At 45.3% G+C, this 16,257-nt stretch overlaps 1 protein-coding gene and 2 long non-coding RNA genes across 3 annotated transcripts; 1 reads left to right on the top strand and 2 right to left on the bottom strand.

Moving 5' to 3' along the window:
- Positions 1-423: 423 nt before the first annotated feature.
- LOC310701449 (uncharacterized protein) lies at positions 424-12,597 on the top strand. Its single transcript, XM_083492290.1, has 7 exons — positions 424-957; positions 7,377-7,876; positions 8,169-8,250; positions 9,138-9,220; positions 9,595-9,721; positions 9,970-11,853; positions 12,062-12,597. Exons 2-6 carry the CDS (start codon positions 7,463-7,465, stop codon positions 10,998-11,000), a joined length of 1,737 nt encoding a protein of 578 aa, XP_083348416.1. The 5' UTR covers positions 424-957; positions 7,377-7,462; the 3' UTR covers positions 11,001-11,853; positions 12,062-12,597.
- Positions 1,578-7,369, bottom strand: LOC310702226. The gene is made up of 2 exons (XR_014523377.1): positions 6,823-7,369; positions 1,578-1,859 (listed from the first exon to the last, which is right to left on the bottom strand). It is a non-coding gene; the product is annotated as an uncharacterized lncRNA (long non-coding RNA).
- LOC310702074 lies at positions 9,062-15,012 on the bottom strand. Its single transcript, XR_014523199.1, has 2 exons — positions 14,158-15,012; positions 9,062-9,327 (listed from the first exon to the last, which is right to left on the bottom strand). It is a non-coding gene; the product is annotated as an uncharacterized lncRNA (long non-coding RNA).
- Between the last annotated feature and the right edge of the window lie 1,245 nt (positions 15,013-16,257).

Genomic DNA, 16,257 nt, shown 5'->3' with positions numbered 1-16,257 from the left:
AGCCTCTCTGACTCCCCTCTTCACCCACAGCACAAAGGGGAGCCCACCCCATCCTGGGAGGTAAACTCCAGATGCAGCCCTTACAACAAAAGAAGGAACCCAGCCACTTCCCACGCCCCATGCAGCCTTTGCAGCAAAGGTGGAGGTGAAGGCGGAGGCAGGAAGCAGCTGGCAAGTTGCTTTGGAGCATGGGTAGGCAAACTAAGGCCCGGGGGGCCGGATCCGGCCCAATCACCTTCTAAATCCGGCCCGCGGATGGTCCAGGAATCAGCGTGCTTTTACATGAGTAGAATGTGTCCTTTTATTTAAAATGCATCTCCGGGATATTTGTGGGGCATAGGAATTTGTTCTTCTACTCCCCCCCCCCAAAAAAATATAGTCTGGCCCCCCACAAGGTCTGAGGGACAGTGGACTGTCCCCTGCTGAAAAAGTTTGCTGACCCCTGTCTGGGGGACCCAGTCCCCATCACCCGCTATTCTTTTCCCCTCTAGGAAACCACCCCTCAACTTCAGGTTCACATTCGACTATTGTCATGAATGGGGCAGAAACATGTACAATGTGTTTTGCCTCTCATTTCTTTCCAGTCTTTGCATTGCTTTCCGCTTCCCCCACCCACCCCCCACCCCATGTTCGCTTGGGAACCCGAAGTGATACTGAGTCTTCATCCGGCCAGTTGAGCCCCATCTGTGAGCGTTTCCTCTTTGGCTCCTGCTTTGAGAGAGAGAGAGAGAGAGAGAGAGAGAGAGAGAGAGAGAGATCGTACTGCATGGCCTCCTCAGGGTTAAAAGCAGCTGAGCTAGGTTCCTAGAGAGGAAAGGGGGGGAAATTAGGGGGGGCAGCCGGGATCCTCCAGAGCCGATGCCGCTCCGCCTTGTGTGGCTTCCTGCTTGCAGAGTGGGGGCGAAAGTGGGCTTTGACTCTCCCAGGAGCTGCATCGTTGACCGCTTCTGTAGCCTGGTGAGTGTCTCCCCAATTTGTGCAACACTGAGCTGAGCTCTAGGGAAATTCATCCTCAGTTGCACGTTGAGTATGATGGAAGAATTTTATTGGACACCCAGCTGTCATTTTGCCTACTCTAGGGCATGTAAATAAATGCTTGATGACACCCCCAAGACACCCCAACTCCTTCCCTGCACTCCCTGTCTCTGTTCAGACCAGGTCTCTCCATGGTTTTAAGTTTGGTAATGAGTTGCAATTCAGCAGCTTCTCTTTCCAGTCTATTTCTGAAGTCTATTTCTTAACAGAGACACTGGATTCTTATCTCATTATACATGACTAAGCCATTTCTCACCTTCTCACCCCTTGCCTTTTCCTGTAAGACCTATTACAGTCGTTAAGAGTCGTCAACAGGCTCATCTCAGCTATCTGCCAATCACCCATTCCCACCACCCTTCTGAGTAATACCCCTCCCCACCTTCTCACTATATAGAAGGATCTGGCAACTTCTGTTTCAGTGTATCTGAAGAAGTGTGCATGCACACGAAAGCTCATACCAAGAACTAACTTAGTTGGTCTTTAAGGTGCCACTGGAAGGAATTTTTTTATCAAGACTGAATAAACGGCATCCATTTCCCCCCCTATAACAAATGCATTTAGCGCGCCACCTGGAAATTGTAACGACTTTTCTCTGTATCTAAACCGTGTCCCCTAGGTGGGGACGCAATTTACTGCGTATCTTGATTTGTATCTACATGCTTATCTCCTGATCTGTAAATTAATGGCATTGTCAATGCCACTGCTAAATCCTTTTTCTATGTTCCTGGGAAGAGAGCAAATACTGGGAAATTAACTCAGTCACAAATGCTGAATACATATTAGCTTGTCAATGAAATACCAATTTTCTGTAACCCACCCTAAACCTGTTGAATGGTTTCTTTAAATGTAAAGGTTCATCATTGTTCCACTCCATGTGTATGTCTTTAAGGGGCCAGAGCAAGGGCCAGAGCAAGATAACGAGACCCAGCTTTACAGCTGTGTAACATAGCAGGTGCTGCTGAGTTGTATTTGATTAAGGTGTGTCAGCATCTGGGTAGAGTATATAAGGAGCAGCACCTAGCTCTCCCATTACCATGGGAGATGGGTTGGTGGTTGGGTCTGGTTTGGTTTGTTGATGTATTTAGTGTAAATGGAGTTTTTGTTTTTCTTATTAAAACCTTCTAGTATTTTTGAGTCCTTTCTTTTTAATGCATGGTCTCCCCAGCAAGCTCTCTGCAGCGTCACTATACTGCAAAAAGCCAACATCTTTGGTTATGGGCCCAGCTGCTGAGTGGATGACTGCATATTTTTGGACTCTGAGAAAGGTTTGAAAACTCCTTCTCCTGTTAGCGTAGTTTTTGTGGGTCTGGAAGAGTTCCAGAATGGTTGACCGGGTTCCTGAAGCTGAGAAGACTCTGGTCTTCCCACAGCTAACAGATGAGAACTATAGTTTATGGTCTTTTCGGGTGGAGGCGCTTTTGACCTCTAGAGAAGTATGGACCTATGTAACTGATGACCCTCCTGACCCTGTGACTAATGCTTGGTCGAAAGGAGATGCAAAAGCCAGGGCAATAATTAATTTGGCAGTCAGCGACCAGCAAGTAGTCTATATAAGAAATAAGAAAACTGCCAAAGAAATGTGGGACAGTCTTGCAGCAGTGCATGTTAGAAAAGAGTCAGCGTCTGCATTGACCTTTTTCAAGCAGTTGTACCAGACGAAGTTGCAGCCTGGTGGTGATTTGGCAGCACACTTGAGACGTCTGGAGGCAATACGCGGCGAATTAATTCGAAGGGACATGGATGTACCTGATATTCAGTATGTTTTTATCATCCTTTGTTCCCTTAATGAGGACTTTGATGGTATAGCTAGCCAGATATCTGCCGCCCCACCAGCACAATTAACTGTGGAAGGGGTAACCGCAAGATTAATGGGCGAGTTGGATAGAAGGGAGGCTTGTGCCATAAGCACTCCTGTTTCCAGAAAGAATGAGGAACGCCATATGCAAACGTGTGGTGATACAACTGCATTTAAAGCTGCAAAGCGTTGTTGGTTCTGCAATAAGCAAGGACATTTTGCAAGGGACTGCAGATCCAAAAGAAAGCAAAGTACTCCCAAGCCTGTTTCTGTTCGTCAATCACGGTCGTCAGCCCAGCAGCCGGCATCGTATAGTAGAGACAGAAACGAGCCGCGAGCTTTTCACGCTCGGACTAAAGATCGTAAAAGAATTAAAGGTGCCAAGTGGAAGTCTTTTGTTGTCGACTCAGGAGCATCTCAAAATATCTGCAATGATCGAAGCTTGTTTATTTCTTTCGAAGAGGAAATTGGTAATGTACATTTAGCCAATTCACAAGTCTTGCAGTCGCTTGGCAGGGGTACCGTTAAACTTGACTCTTTAAACATTACAATAGCAAACTGCATTTACTGCCCGTCAGTGGACAATTTATTGTCAGTAAGGTGCTTTGCCCGTCAAGGCATAACTGTGCGTTTTTTAAAGTCTATGTGTGAGTTTTTCGAGGGGAACAAACGTCTATTGTATGCCCGGGAATCTGATGGTTTATATAGACTGTATTTTCGCACCTACTCCCAATCGCCTATAAATTGCAGAGCAGCAGAGTTAAGCCAGGGGTTGAGGAATGTAAGGCCACATTCTGGGTGTGTCCACATGGCGCACAGAATTCTGGGACACCTGAATATTGCTGATGTAATTAAGACAAAGAATATTGTCAATGGCCTCAACTTAAAACCATGCAAATTCTTTATGCAGTGTCTATCCTGTTGCAAGAATAAGATTAAGGTTGCACGCAAGGGTAGGTGCTCAGATAGGAAAGTAACTGAGCCATTTGAGCGTGTACATTGTGATTTAGTTGGGCCACTCCCACCATCATTAGGAGGTTCTAAGTACTGGCTTACTCTGATAGACCAGTATAGTAGATATTGTTGGACTTATGCAATAGCTGAGAAGTCCCAAGCATTTGAGAAGTACAAGGTTTTTTGCAACTGGGTAAAAACGCACTTTAACAAACCAATTAAGAATCTGTTTTCTGACCGGGGCGGGGAATTTGTTTCTGAGGATTTTGAGAAATTCCTGGAAGCGCAGGGGACTACTCATGAGTTATCTTGCCCCCGAAGTCCCTGGCAAAATGGGCTTGTTGAAGTTGTGCAGCGTGACCTGCAGGCAGGGGTTAAAACTTATCTGCACGATGCAAATCTGCCCAAAGCGTTTTGGGCTGAAGCGCTCCATGCCTTTTGTTATGTTAGAAATCGCAGTTATCATTCTGGTTTAGATGTCACCCCCTATGAGAAGCTGTTTAAAAAACGCCCTAATCTGAAATACCTACGCATTTGGGGTTCAGATGTAATTATGCATTATCCCGCTAAGCAGAAATTGGGTGAACGTAGTGTTCAGGGAAAATTAATGGGCTACCAGCAGGGGGCGTACAGAATTTACATACCAGCAACTGGCAAATTTCATATTACCAGAAGCATGATACAAACTGTAAATTGGAATGGAGTTGCTGTTTTCCAAGATACTGATGGTATAAATGATACTGAGGAAGAAGAGGAAGCAGCAGCAGCAGCAGGAGGAAATGGTGATTCTGAATTAATAGAAAAAGACAAAAAGCCTGTTGAATCTGATAATTTGTTTGATGATTTAAAGTCACAGGCATCTGAGGGGAGGTTAGATTCTCTTGAGTTTTCTGACCGTGAGCTTAGCCTACAGGCACCTCTTCAGTCTGACAATGATAATTTACAACCTGAAACTAGTGGTTCACTTAGTCCCATTAAGTCTGAGGAGTCCGACTCTCCTTCCGGACTGAGACGTTCAGATAGAAAGAGGCAGAAGCCACAACGTTTCGCAGATGAACACTTTAATACTGTGTATGCCAATAAGGCAGTTTTTGAGCCAAAAAGCTACAATGATGTTCAGAATTTACCTAAGCACCAAGCTGTAAATTGGTATAAAGCTATGAACTCTGAGATAGCTTCTTTAAAAGAGCATAACACTTGGTCTCTTGTACAACAAACCCCAGATATGAGACTTATTGATTCAAAATGGGTTTATAGAGTTAAAATGAATGACAAAAATGAAGTTGTAAGGTACAAGGCAAGACTAGTTGCTAGGGGCTTTCAACAAATTCCAGGCGAAGATTATGATTTGTGCTATTCACCAAGTGTAAAATATGAAACAGTTAAGCTTTTGTTAAAAGATGCATCACAACGTGGACATTCTGTTTATCACCTAGATGTAAAAACTGCATATTTGTTTGCAGATTTAAAAGAACAAATTTTTATGCGTGTCCCTGAAGGCATAGACGCTGCTGAAGGTTTGGTATGCAAATTAAATAAATCCCTTTATGGTCTGCACCAAAGTGGAAGGAATTGGCACCAAACTTTAGCAAAAGAATTGCTAGATATTGGTTTTTCACAAGGAAAGGCAGACAATTGTGTGTTTATAAAGGAAAGGGCAAACTCTGTAACAAAAATATGTGTGTATGTAGATGACGTATTAATTTCTACAAAAACTAAACAGGAATATGAACAGGTAGTTTCACAGTTACAGAAGAAATTTGATGTGGTGGAATTAGGCATAGCAAAAAATTACTTATCGATGCAAATTGAGAAAGGCAAAAATGGATCTTTCCTGGTTCATCAAACTGCAAAAATTGATGATCTAGTTGAAATGCTACGTTTAGAAAATGCAAATGGAAAGGAAACACCTATGGTGTGTGGTTTCACCTTTACAGGTGAAGATAAGCCATTTCCTAACAAAACTTTGTATCGTTCTGCTATAGGCAAGCTAAATTTCATTCAAAGAATCTCAAGACCAGATATAACTTATGCCTTTCACTTTCTGGCAAAATTTGTGGAAAAGCCCACTACACAATGTTTCTCTGCTCTTAAGAGAGTGGTAATGTACCTTAAACATACCAAACATTATAGGTTGCAGTTTACATCAAGTATTGACAAAGGGTTTGAAATTTTCTGCGATGCATCTCATGCAGTAGAACAAAATAATTGCAGGGGTGTGTCTGGTATGGTGTTTTGTTACAACGGTTGTCCATTTGAATGGAAGTCCCAGACACAAACCATTATTTGTCTCTCCACAACAGAGAGTGAATTATGTGCATGCGTCCAGGCCACTCGTGATGTAGAATGGTATCTGCAAGTATTTGCAGACCTACAGATGCAAGTAACACTACCAGTAAAAGTTTACCTTGATTCCCAGAGTGGACTTGCTATCCTGTGTTCAGAGACCAATACGCAGCGCACTAGAGTCTTAAGATTACGTTTAGAATTTGTAAAGAAACTAATTGCTGATGAAATGGTTGTATTTAAATATGTTCCAGGTGACAATCAAATTGCGGACATTTTTACTAAAGCACTTCCAAAGGTTACACATGAAAAACATGTACAAAGTATGCTTTATGTTTTTGTTCCACAATGATGAACCGCAGGGGAAATGTTGAATGGTTTCTTTAAATGTAAAGGTTCATCATTGTTCCACTCCATGTGTATGTCTTTAAGGGGCCAGAGCAAGGGCCAGAGCAAGATAACGAGACCCAGCTTTACAGCTGTGTAACATAGCAGGTGCTGCTGAGTTGTATTTGATTAAGGTGTGTCAGCATCTGGGTGGAGTATATAAGGAGCAGCACCTAGCTCTCCCATTACCATGGGAGATGGGTTGGTGGTTGGGTCTGGTTTGGTTTGTTGATGTATTTAGTGTAAATGGAGTTTTTGTTTTTCTTATTAAAACCTTCTAGTATTTTTGAGTCCTTTCTTTTTAATGCATGGTCTCCCCAGCAAGCTCTCTGCAGCGTCACTATACTGCAAAAAGCCAACAAAACCAACTTTCCCAACAGAGCTCCCCCAACTCACCTTTCTGATGTGTACTGTCCTGTTTTTCTATGTACAACTGAGAGAGGGAGGAGCTGTGAACAACAGAGCCGTTGGATGGATGCTGCGCCTTATTTATGTATTTATTTGTTAACATTTACATACCACCTTTTCCTCCAAGGAACTCAAGGTAGTAGATATGCTTCTTCCTCTCCTCATCTTATCCTCACAACCACCCTGTGAGGTAGGTTGGGCTGAAAGGCAGTGACTGGCCAAAGGTCACCCAGTGGGCTTCTTGGTTGGGTAGCAACTAGAACCCTAGTCTCTTCCAGATCTTAGCTCTACACCAAACCAGCTACCTTCTGACCTTCAACCAGGTTGAAGGCTTTGATCCATGGCCCACACATGAAGGAACCTCCCCAGAAGATCATCTTAAGAGTCCTCTTGTCATTCACCTGCCCTTCCTTCTGATGGGTGGCTGGAGTCATCTACATTTCCTCAGGGAAAATCTTCAAGTCCTGACAGCGTAATAATTCACTCACCCTACAATGTCTTGAATTTTTAGGACTTGGCAGTGACTCCAGTAACAGCAGTCTTCGGCAGAAGCAACAGAAGCTTCTTAGACCCTGTTGGAGGGAACAGAGATCAAAGATGGAAAAGAAAGACTCAGCTGGGCCTGAAGCAGTAAGAGGTCTGTTTATCATCCAGGCCAGGAGCCCTGGGGAACCGTGGGAAAGAACAGGATGGAAGATTCCAGGTGAGGACACCCTCAGCGCAAATGTGCAATGCCAGAAGTTCAGGCATTTCCACTACCAGGAGGCTAAGGGGCCCCGAGAGGTTTGCGGCCGACTTCACCATCTTTGCCGTCAGTGGCTGAAGCTGGAGAGACACACCAAGGCTCGGATCCTGGACCTGGTGATCCTGGAGCAGTTTCTGGCTGTCCTCCCCCCGGAGATGGAGAGCTGGGTGAGGGAATGTGGAGCAGAGACCAGTTCCCAGGCAGTGGCCCTGGCCGAAGGTTTCCTCCTGAGTCAGGCAGAGGACAAGAAGCAGGCAGAGCAGCAGGTAAGGTTGTCATCTGATCAGGGGTCTCCCAAACTGTGGTCTGTGAGCTGCTAGTGGTCCATGATTTTCATTCAGTTGGTCAACGTTAAATATTTACATTTACTTTTAATTGCCTCTTGGTTGCTTATTTTATTTCTTGTATTTTAATGCATAACAAATTGAATTCTGTGGAACACAAAAAATGAAAGCATCCAAGGAAAGACTTCTAATAACCCTTCAGGTTTCTGCCTCTGCTGTTCCTTTTCCAATCCTTCTCCACAGTTGATGTCTCCAATTCTTATTGTTGTTTCAGGTTACAGGTCTATTTGCCAAAGCCGGCCTGGATTTCCCAGAGGCAGAGAGGGCTCCATCAGACACTGGACAGGGGCTACTGGGTAAGAACTCCCTTGTTAGAACAGCTACATTGGCTAGCTGTCTGATTCCAGGTGCAATTCAAAGTGCTGGTTATGAGCTATAAAACCCTATACCACTTACCGTAGGTCCAAGCTATCTGAAAGACCATATTTCCTTTGGGAATTGACTGTTTTTTAAGGCAAGGGCTTTTACTAGTGCTGTTTTTAATATCTATCTTAATAGATTTGTTTTTATATTGTTTTAATTCTTCTAGAGTTTAACCAACATTTTAATTATTCTCTTTTTATGTTTTAGCTTTTTGTACTTCATCTGTGTGGTTATCATTAATGTAAGCTGCCTCAAGTCCCGGTCTGGGGATAAGACAGGATATAAATAAATATAATAATAATGATGACTGATGGGATGTATCTCAACTGGGTTTATCTTGGTCAAGTGTTAAATAAATCCACGGGCTCCTTTAATCTTTTGGGGGAAGAAACTGGCAGCCCAGAGCCCCAAAGGGAAGAGATGTCCTTTCACACACATATAAAACAGAATATAAAGCTCTGAAATACAGTGGTACCTCGGGTTACAGATGCTTCAGGTTACATACGCCTCAGGTTACAGACTCCGCTAACCCAGAAATAGTACCTCGGGTTAAGAACTTTGCTTCAGGATGAGAACAGAAATCGCATGGCGGCAGCGCAGTGGCAGCGGGAGGCCCCATTAGCTAAAGTGGTGCTTCAGGTTAAGAACAGTTTCAGGTTAAGAACTGACCTTTAGAACGAATTAAGTTCTAAACCTGAGGTACCACTGTATGCTTAACAGATAAAAGAATTTCTAACACCCATGTGTATTTAGGGATGCATTGATTAACCTATGAGAGGAGCAAGTGCTCCTGGCTTATCGCCAGCTTTTTCTCTCTCAGGTGATGAAATGATGCTGGCAAGACCTCATCAGCCATCTCTGCTTCGTGGTGAAGGGGAAGCAGTTGCTATTGAACTGGATCAGGTAGGGAGGACAGATCACAGGAGGCAGGCTGGAGGCAGGCTACTCGGTCCCCACCTCCCTAGGCCTGAACTGAAATCCCTGCTTCTTGGTTCTTCCGTCGGAACTGCCTGGAAGGAAGTCAAATATTTAAATCATTCCATGGAATTCAAATTGTCACATGATAAAATGCGATAGAGGAAATAAAAGTACAATTAAAAATCATACAACATCCACAGGGCAAAGTGTTTGGGAACCAAGGTAATAGAGAACACAAACTATTATCTATAGAGGAGATTTCATTTCTGCAGAATAGCCCCTCTTCCTTGAAGAGTCTCATGGATTTTGGGAATCAATATATCTTAATGTAATATTTCAACTATTTCCCTTTTTCTCAGAGTCCCGTGTCCTTTGAGGAGGTGGCTGTGTACTTCACCAAGGAGGAGTGGGCACTTCTGGATCCTGATCAGAGAGATCTGCATAAAGAAGTCATGGAGGAGAATGGTGGGATGGCAACCTTTCTTGGTAAGGGTCGAAGTTTCACTTGTCCAGGAGCGGAGAATCTTCAGCATTACAGACATTACAGGACTGCAACGCCCATAATTTCTGTACTAGTTTAAAACTGTTTAGAAAGTCTAGCAATCTATCAACTTTTAGCATTATATTTCTTTGCACATTTCTTAAAGTGGATATTTTTTATTGATTAAAACATTAGCAACTAAACGTTAGCATTTTTACCTCAGGTTCTTACCTGTTTTCTATCTTTGTTGCAGCATGTGAAAAAAGCTTTTGTCAAAGTTTTAGCCTCACTACCCCTCAAAGGATCCACATTGGGGAGAAGCCATATAAATGTTTTGGAGGTGCAAAGCACTTAAATGAGAAGACAGGCCTCATGACACATCCAAGAATTCACACAGGAGAGGAACCACACCAGTGCTTGGAGTGTGGAAAGAGCTTCAGTGATATGAAAGCTTTCACTACTCATCAAAGAACCCACACTGTGGAAAAGCCATATAAGTGCTTGGAGTGTGGAAAGAGCTTCCGGCAGAACATAACTCTCAGCTGTCATCAAAAAACTCACACAGGGGAAAAACCCTATGAATGTTTGGACTGTGGAAAGAGCTTCATTCGAAAGATAAATCTCACTTATCATCAAAGACTTCACACAGGGGAGAAACCGTATCAGTGTTTGGAATGTGGAAGGAGCTTCATTCGAAAGATAAACCTCACTTCCCATCAGACAATCCACACAGGAGAGAAACCATTTCAGTGCTTGGAGTGCGGGAAGAGCTTTAGACAGAATATAACTCTCAGTAATCATCAAAGACTACACACAGGAGAGAAACCCTATCAGTGCTTGGAGTGTGGAAAGAGCTTCATTCGGAAGACTGATCTTAGTTATCATCAAAGAATCCACACAGGGGAGAAACCTTATCAGTGCCTGGTGTGTGGAGTGAGCTTTACACGGAAAAGGCACCTCACGTCTCACCAAACGATTCACACAGGGGAGAAACCATATAAATGCTTGGAGTGTGGAAAGTGCTTTCGCCTGAACAGAGACCTCATTCCTCATCAAAGAATTCACACTGGGGAGAAACCGTATCACTGTTTGAAGTGTGGAAAGAGTTTCAATACAAATGCAAACCTCCGTTGTCATGAGAGAGTTCACACAGGAGTAAAACCATATAAATGTACGGAGTGCGGAAAGAGCTTCAGTGCGAAGAAAACACTAATTTCCCATCAAAAAATGCATACAGGGGAAAGTGATATGAATGTTTGCAGTGTGGAAAGAGTTTCCACGTAAATAAAGTTCTCATTTCTTTGAATTAACATGGGATAAACTATTCCAGTGCTTGGAGTGGAAATACATGAAATGATACACATAAGGGTACAACTATTTACGGTAAATATTTCTTGGGGACGTAGAGTACCCTCCTTTTCTTCCTTAAGCTACACCCCTCCCTCTTGGCCCCACTCATTTAAACTGAAGCAGCCCTGGGAGACAAGAGTTCACTGGGTAACCTTGGGCCAATGGCTCTCAGCCTAGTTCTACCTCAGGGTTATATTGAAATACTTTATTGTCACTTGTACACCTTGTATGCAGTGAGATTACACGAGCACCCCCCACTCAGCTTAGTCTTAATTCCCCTCGTTTACTGACGCACACCCACCAAACCCAAAAGTCAGTTGCCCTGTTGTTCTATTTTCATTCAGCAGCCTAACAGCCTACGGATAGAAGCCATTCTTTACCCTGTTGGTGCAACTAATCATGCTTCTATATCTTCTGCCTGAGGGCAGGAGATCAAGAAAGTGCTGGCTAGGGTGTGAATCATCCCTGAGAATTTTCCTCACTCTCCTGAGGCAACGTTCTTCCGCTATTTCATCCAGTGGATTCACGGGACAGCCCATAATATCTTGTGCTGTATTCACCACCCTCTGTAGGCACTTCCTATCAGTTGATCTCAAACCAGCGTACCACACCGTGATGCAGTATGAAAGGATACTTTCTATTGTTGACCGGTAGAAGGAGATCATCAAATGTTGATTGACATCATTCTTACGCAATACTCTGAGGAGATGGAGTCTCTGTTGGGCTTTCTTAACCACCTGAGTTGTATTTATTTTCCAAGTAAGATCTTCACTGAGATAAACTCCTAGTTGCAGATAGGTAGCCGTGTTGGTCTGCCATAGTCAAAATAAAAAAATTCCTTCTAGTAGCACCTTAAAGACCAACTAAGTTAGTTCTTGGTATGAGCTTTCGTGTGTATCTGAAGAAGTGTGCATGCACACGAAAGCTCATACCAAGAACTAACTTAGTTGGTCTTTAAGGTGCTACTAGAAGGAATTTTTTATATAAACTCCTAGGAATTTAAAGAAAGAGACTCTCTCCACACAGCCCTCCCCAATGTACAGCGGGGCTAGTTCTCTCTTCCTCCGAAAGTCCAACACCACCTCCTTTGTCTTGCTGATATTAAGGTGCAAGTTGTTCCCTAGGCACCATGTAGATTTTTTTTTTACCTCCCCTTTATACGCTGATTCGTCTCCACCTGTTATTAAACCCATTATGGTGGTGTCATCTGCAAACTTAATAATTGCAGTAGACTGATCAGATGATATACAATCGTACGTATACAATGAATACAGGTAGGGACTTAGCACACATCTCTGGTGTGCCAGTGCTGATTTTTAAGGAATTCGATGTTACATGTCCAGTCCTCACTGTTTGTGTCTGATCTATGAGAAAGTCTTTAATCCAGTCACAGATGGTAGGAGAAAGGTTCGTGTCAGTCAGCTTTTTTCAGGGTTGTGAATATATAAAATTGGGAATAGGAGAACTATGAAGCTACTTCAAGTTCATTTGAGGAAAGGTGGGCTATAAATTAATAATAAATGAATAACAAGTCCATTTCCAGCTTACCTGTCCTTGATTTTGAATTGGTGGTGGTGGTATGTTGTTGTTTTTTTGTGTGTGTGTGTTTATATAGGAGGCTGGGTTTGGAATCAGGAAATTAAATGTGCAAAGAGAGGAAATGGAAAGGGCAAAGGAAGGAATGTTTTCTGGTTTCAAAGTGCAGAAAACGTGCAAAGGCAAGGAGAGGGTGCAGGAGAGAAGAATACACACACACACACACAAGATTTAATTTACCCACCCTGGTATTGTAATCTGGGCATCTCCCTGCCCCAGGAGTCTCCTAACCACTTCAAGTTACAAGACAGAAGATTCCGACTAAACATCAGGAATAACTTTCCTTCCTTGGAGGTTTTTAAGCAGAGGTCAAGTGGCCATCTGTCCTGGATGCTTTAGCTGAGATTCCAGCATTGCAGGGGGCTGGACTAGATGACCCTGGGAGTCCCTTCCAACTCTAAGATTATATGAAGCTCCCTAAACAGGGATGAGGAAGAGGAAAATTGGAGTTCAGGCGCACAGACTCCAATCCAGGTGTGGCTTTCAAGGCAGGGGGGGGGGGAATGTTCACAGGATCAAATATGGGATAAATCAATTTCTTTAAAAAAAAATATAAAAAATTTAAATCAATGATTAAATAATTTGTTCTTGGCTGTTAAGACCCTAATAAATTATTTACGTAAGATACTGCTATAAGTTATTTCTTCTTCCCTTTTTGCTAAGCAACTTTTTTCTATTCAAATGCTTGAGAGCAGTACATGTGAAAAGGATCTAGGAGTCTTGGTTGACCACAAACTTGACATGAGCCAACAGTGTGACGCGGCAGCTAAAAAAGCCAATGCAATTCTGGGCTGCATCAATAGGAGTATAGCATCTAGATCAAGGGAAGTAATAGTGCCACTGTATTCTGCTCTGGTCAGACCTCACCTGGAGTACTGTGTCCAGTTCTGGGCACCACAGTTCAAGAAGGACACTGACAAACTGGAACGTGTCCAGAGGAGGGCAACCAAAATGGTCAAAGGCCTGGAAACGATGCCTTATGAGGAACGGCTAAGGGAGCTGGGCATGTTTAGCCTGGAGAAGAGGAGGTTAAGGGGTGATATGATAGCCATGTTCAAATATATAAAAGGATGTCACATAGAGGAGGGAGAAAGGTTGTTTTCTGCTGCTCCAGAGAAGCGGACACGGAGCAATGGATCCAAACTACAAGAAAGAACTTCCTAAACATTAGGAAGAACTTCCTGACAGTAAGAGCTGTTCGACAGTGGAATTTGCTGCCCAGGAGTGTGGTGGAGTCTCCTACTTTGGAGGTCTTTAAGCAGAGGCTTGACAACCATATGTCAGGAGTGCTCTGATGGTGTTTCCTGCTTGGCAGGGGGTTGGACTCGATGGCCCTTGTGGTCTCTTCCAACTCTATGATTCTATGATTCTATTTTGCAAAACAATCTTACGTGGTCGCTTATGCAGGGTGGGGCTTACCTCCCGCCCCCAATTATTCACGTTGGCACCCCTGGCTGGACCTGGGAGAGCAGGGTTCGTATCCCCATGAAGCTACCTTGGGCAGCCAACGTCTCTCAGCCCAGTCTACCTCGCAGGGTTGTTGTGAGGGCGAACTGGGGACGTGGAGAACCATGCGCACCACCTTGAACTCTTCGGAAGAAAAGGTGGTATATAAACGTAATGGCGGGGCGGGGGAAAGGGAGACACCCGCAAGGGGCCTCGAAGCAGCCGGAGACGAAGGACGAAGGAGGCAAAGGCAGCGGTTGAGGAGAAGCGCCGGCATGGAGAAAGCCAGCGAAGGAAAAGGCGGCCGGGCGGCGTTGCTACGGGCTCGTGAGGCGTTGCTAGGAGGCGCCCAACGGCCGGGCAGCGTTGCTAAGGGCACGTGAGACGTTGCTAGGGACGGCCTAGCGGCGTTGCTAAGGGTACGCGCGGCGTTGCTAGAGGCGCCCAACGGCCGCGCGGCGTTGCTAAGGGCAAGTGAGGCGTTGCTAGGGGCATCCAAAGGCCAACCGCCGCTTGGACACTCTATGGCCTCCGCTATTTCTCGACTCGCGCCTGCTGCTGATCACTTCCGGGTCTCCTCGCAGGGTTTTCTCCGGGCAGGGAGGGGGAGCCGCCTGCAGAATTCAACGAGCGGCCGCTTCTCGTGGGGAACCGGCGGCGGAGGCGGGTTCTCGCCTCATTAAATGCCCCCAAGGTCTTGCGTTGCCGGGGAGTTGGGGGCCAGATGATTCATTGCCTGTGATTCTGAGTTGTAGGGCTTGGAAGGGACCCCCAGGGATCATCTAGTCCACACGCAGGCACACCCTCGAAATGCAGGCACCGCAGCTAATTCTGCAATTCTGGGCTGCATCAATAGGAGTATAGCATCTAGATCAAGGGAAGTAATAGTGCCAGTGGCGTAGCATGGGGGTGCAGGGGGGGCGGTTGCACCGGGCGCAACATCTGGGGGGGGCGCGCGCTCGCACTTTCAGCTCTCTGCCCCTACCTGGCTCACTCACTCTCACTGCAGTGCTGGCTGTGCGAATCCAATCCGAGCAGCTGGGTCACCGCCCACTGTGGAGGGGGGGTGCCAGGCGTGCGGTGCGGAGAGAGAGCGAGGGACTATCTGGGGGAAGGACAGTGCAGCGGCCGCCCAGCGCAGCGCTGAGCGCGGAAGAGAACCACACCAGACCAGACCAGGCAGCAGCAAGAAGAAGCTGGCAGCGGCGGCAGGCTAGGGGTTAGGGGGCGCAAATTACTTGCCTTGCCCCGGGTTAGGGGTGCAAATTACTTGCCTTGCCCCGGGTGCTGACAACCCACGCTACGCCGCTGAATAGTGCCACTGTATTCTGCTCTGGTCAGACGTCACCTGGAGTACTGTGTCCCGTTCTGGGCACCACAATTCAAGAAGGACACTGACAAACTGGAACGTGTCCAGAGGAGGGCAACCAAAATGGTCAAAGGTCTGGAAACGATGCCTTATGAGGAACGACTAAGGGAGCTGGGCATGTTTAGCCTGGAGAAGAGGAGGTTAAGGGGTGATATGATAGCCATGTTCAAACATATAAAAGGATGTCGTATAGAGGAGGGCGAAAGGTTGTTTTCTGCTGCTCCAGAGAAGCGGACACGGAGCAGTGGATCCAAACTACAAGAAAGAAGATTCCACCTAAACAATAGGAAGAACTTCCTGACAGTAAGAGCTGTTTGACAGTGGAATTTGCTGCCAAGGAGTGTGGTGGAGACTCCTGCTTTGGAGGTCTTTAAGCAGAGGCTTGACAACCATATGTCAGGAGTGCTCTGATGGTGTTTCCTGCTTGGCAGGGGGTTGGACTCGATGGCCCTTGTGGTCTCTTCCAACTCTATGATTCTATGATTCTATGATCTCTTGACAGATGGCCACCCAATCTCCTTCCTTGCGAGGGAGTCCGTCTCGCATGCTGCCTGCCCAAGGTACTGCCATGTCTGGCACATCTCCCCTCCTGGCGCAGGTTGGCACATCGCTGGGTGCAGATCTGTCCGGGCAGGTGGTGATGGGGTGCCCCTGCTTCGTGGAAGAGGGATGCCAAGAAGTAGGCAGGATACCAGACCATTCCTCCCATTGTTTTGATTAAAATGGGAGGCAGCTGTTGAGGAAGGGCCTGGTTTTCTTCCTACTTTTGATTTTCTTGCC

This window comes from Podarcis liolepis (genome assembly GCF_965112155.1).
Source record: "Podarcis liolepis genome assembly, chromosome: 2".
Lineage (NCBI taxonomy): Eukaryota > Metazoa > Chordata > Lepidosauria > Squamata > Lacertidae > Podarcis > Podarcis liolepis.
Note: the sequence above shows the minus strand (reverse complement) of the source record. Positions and strands in the feature narration are given on the sequence as shown.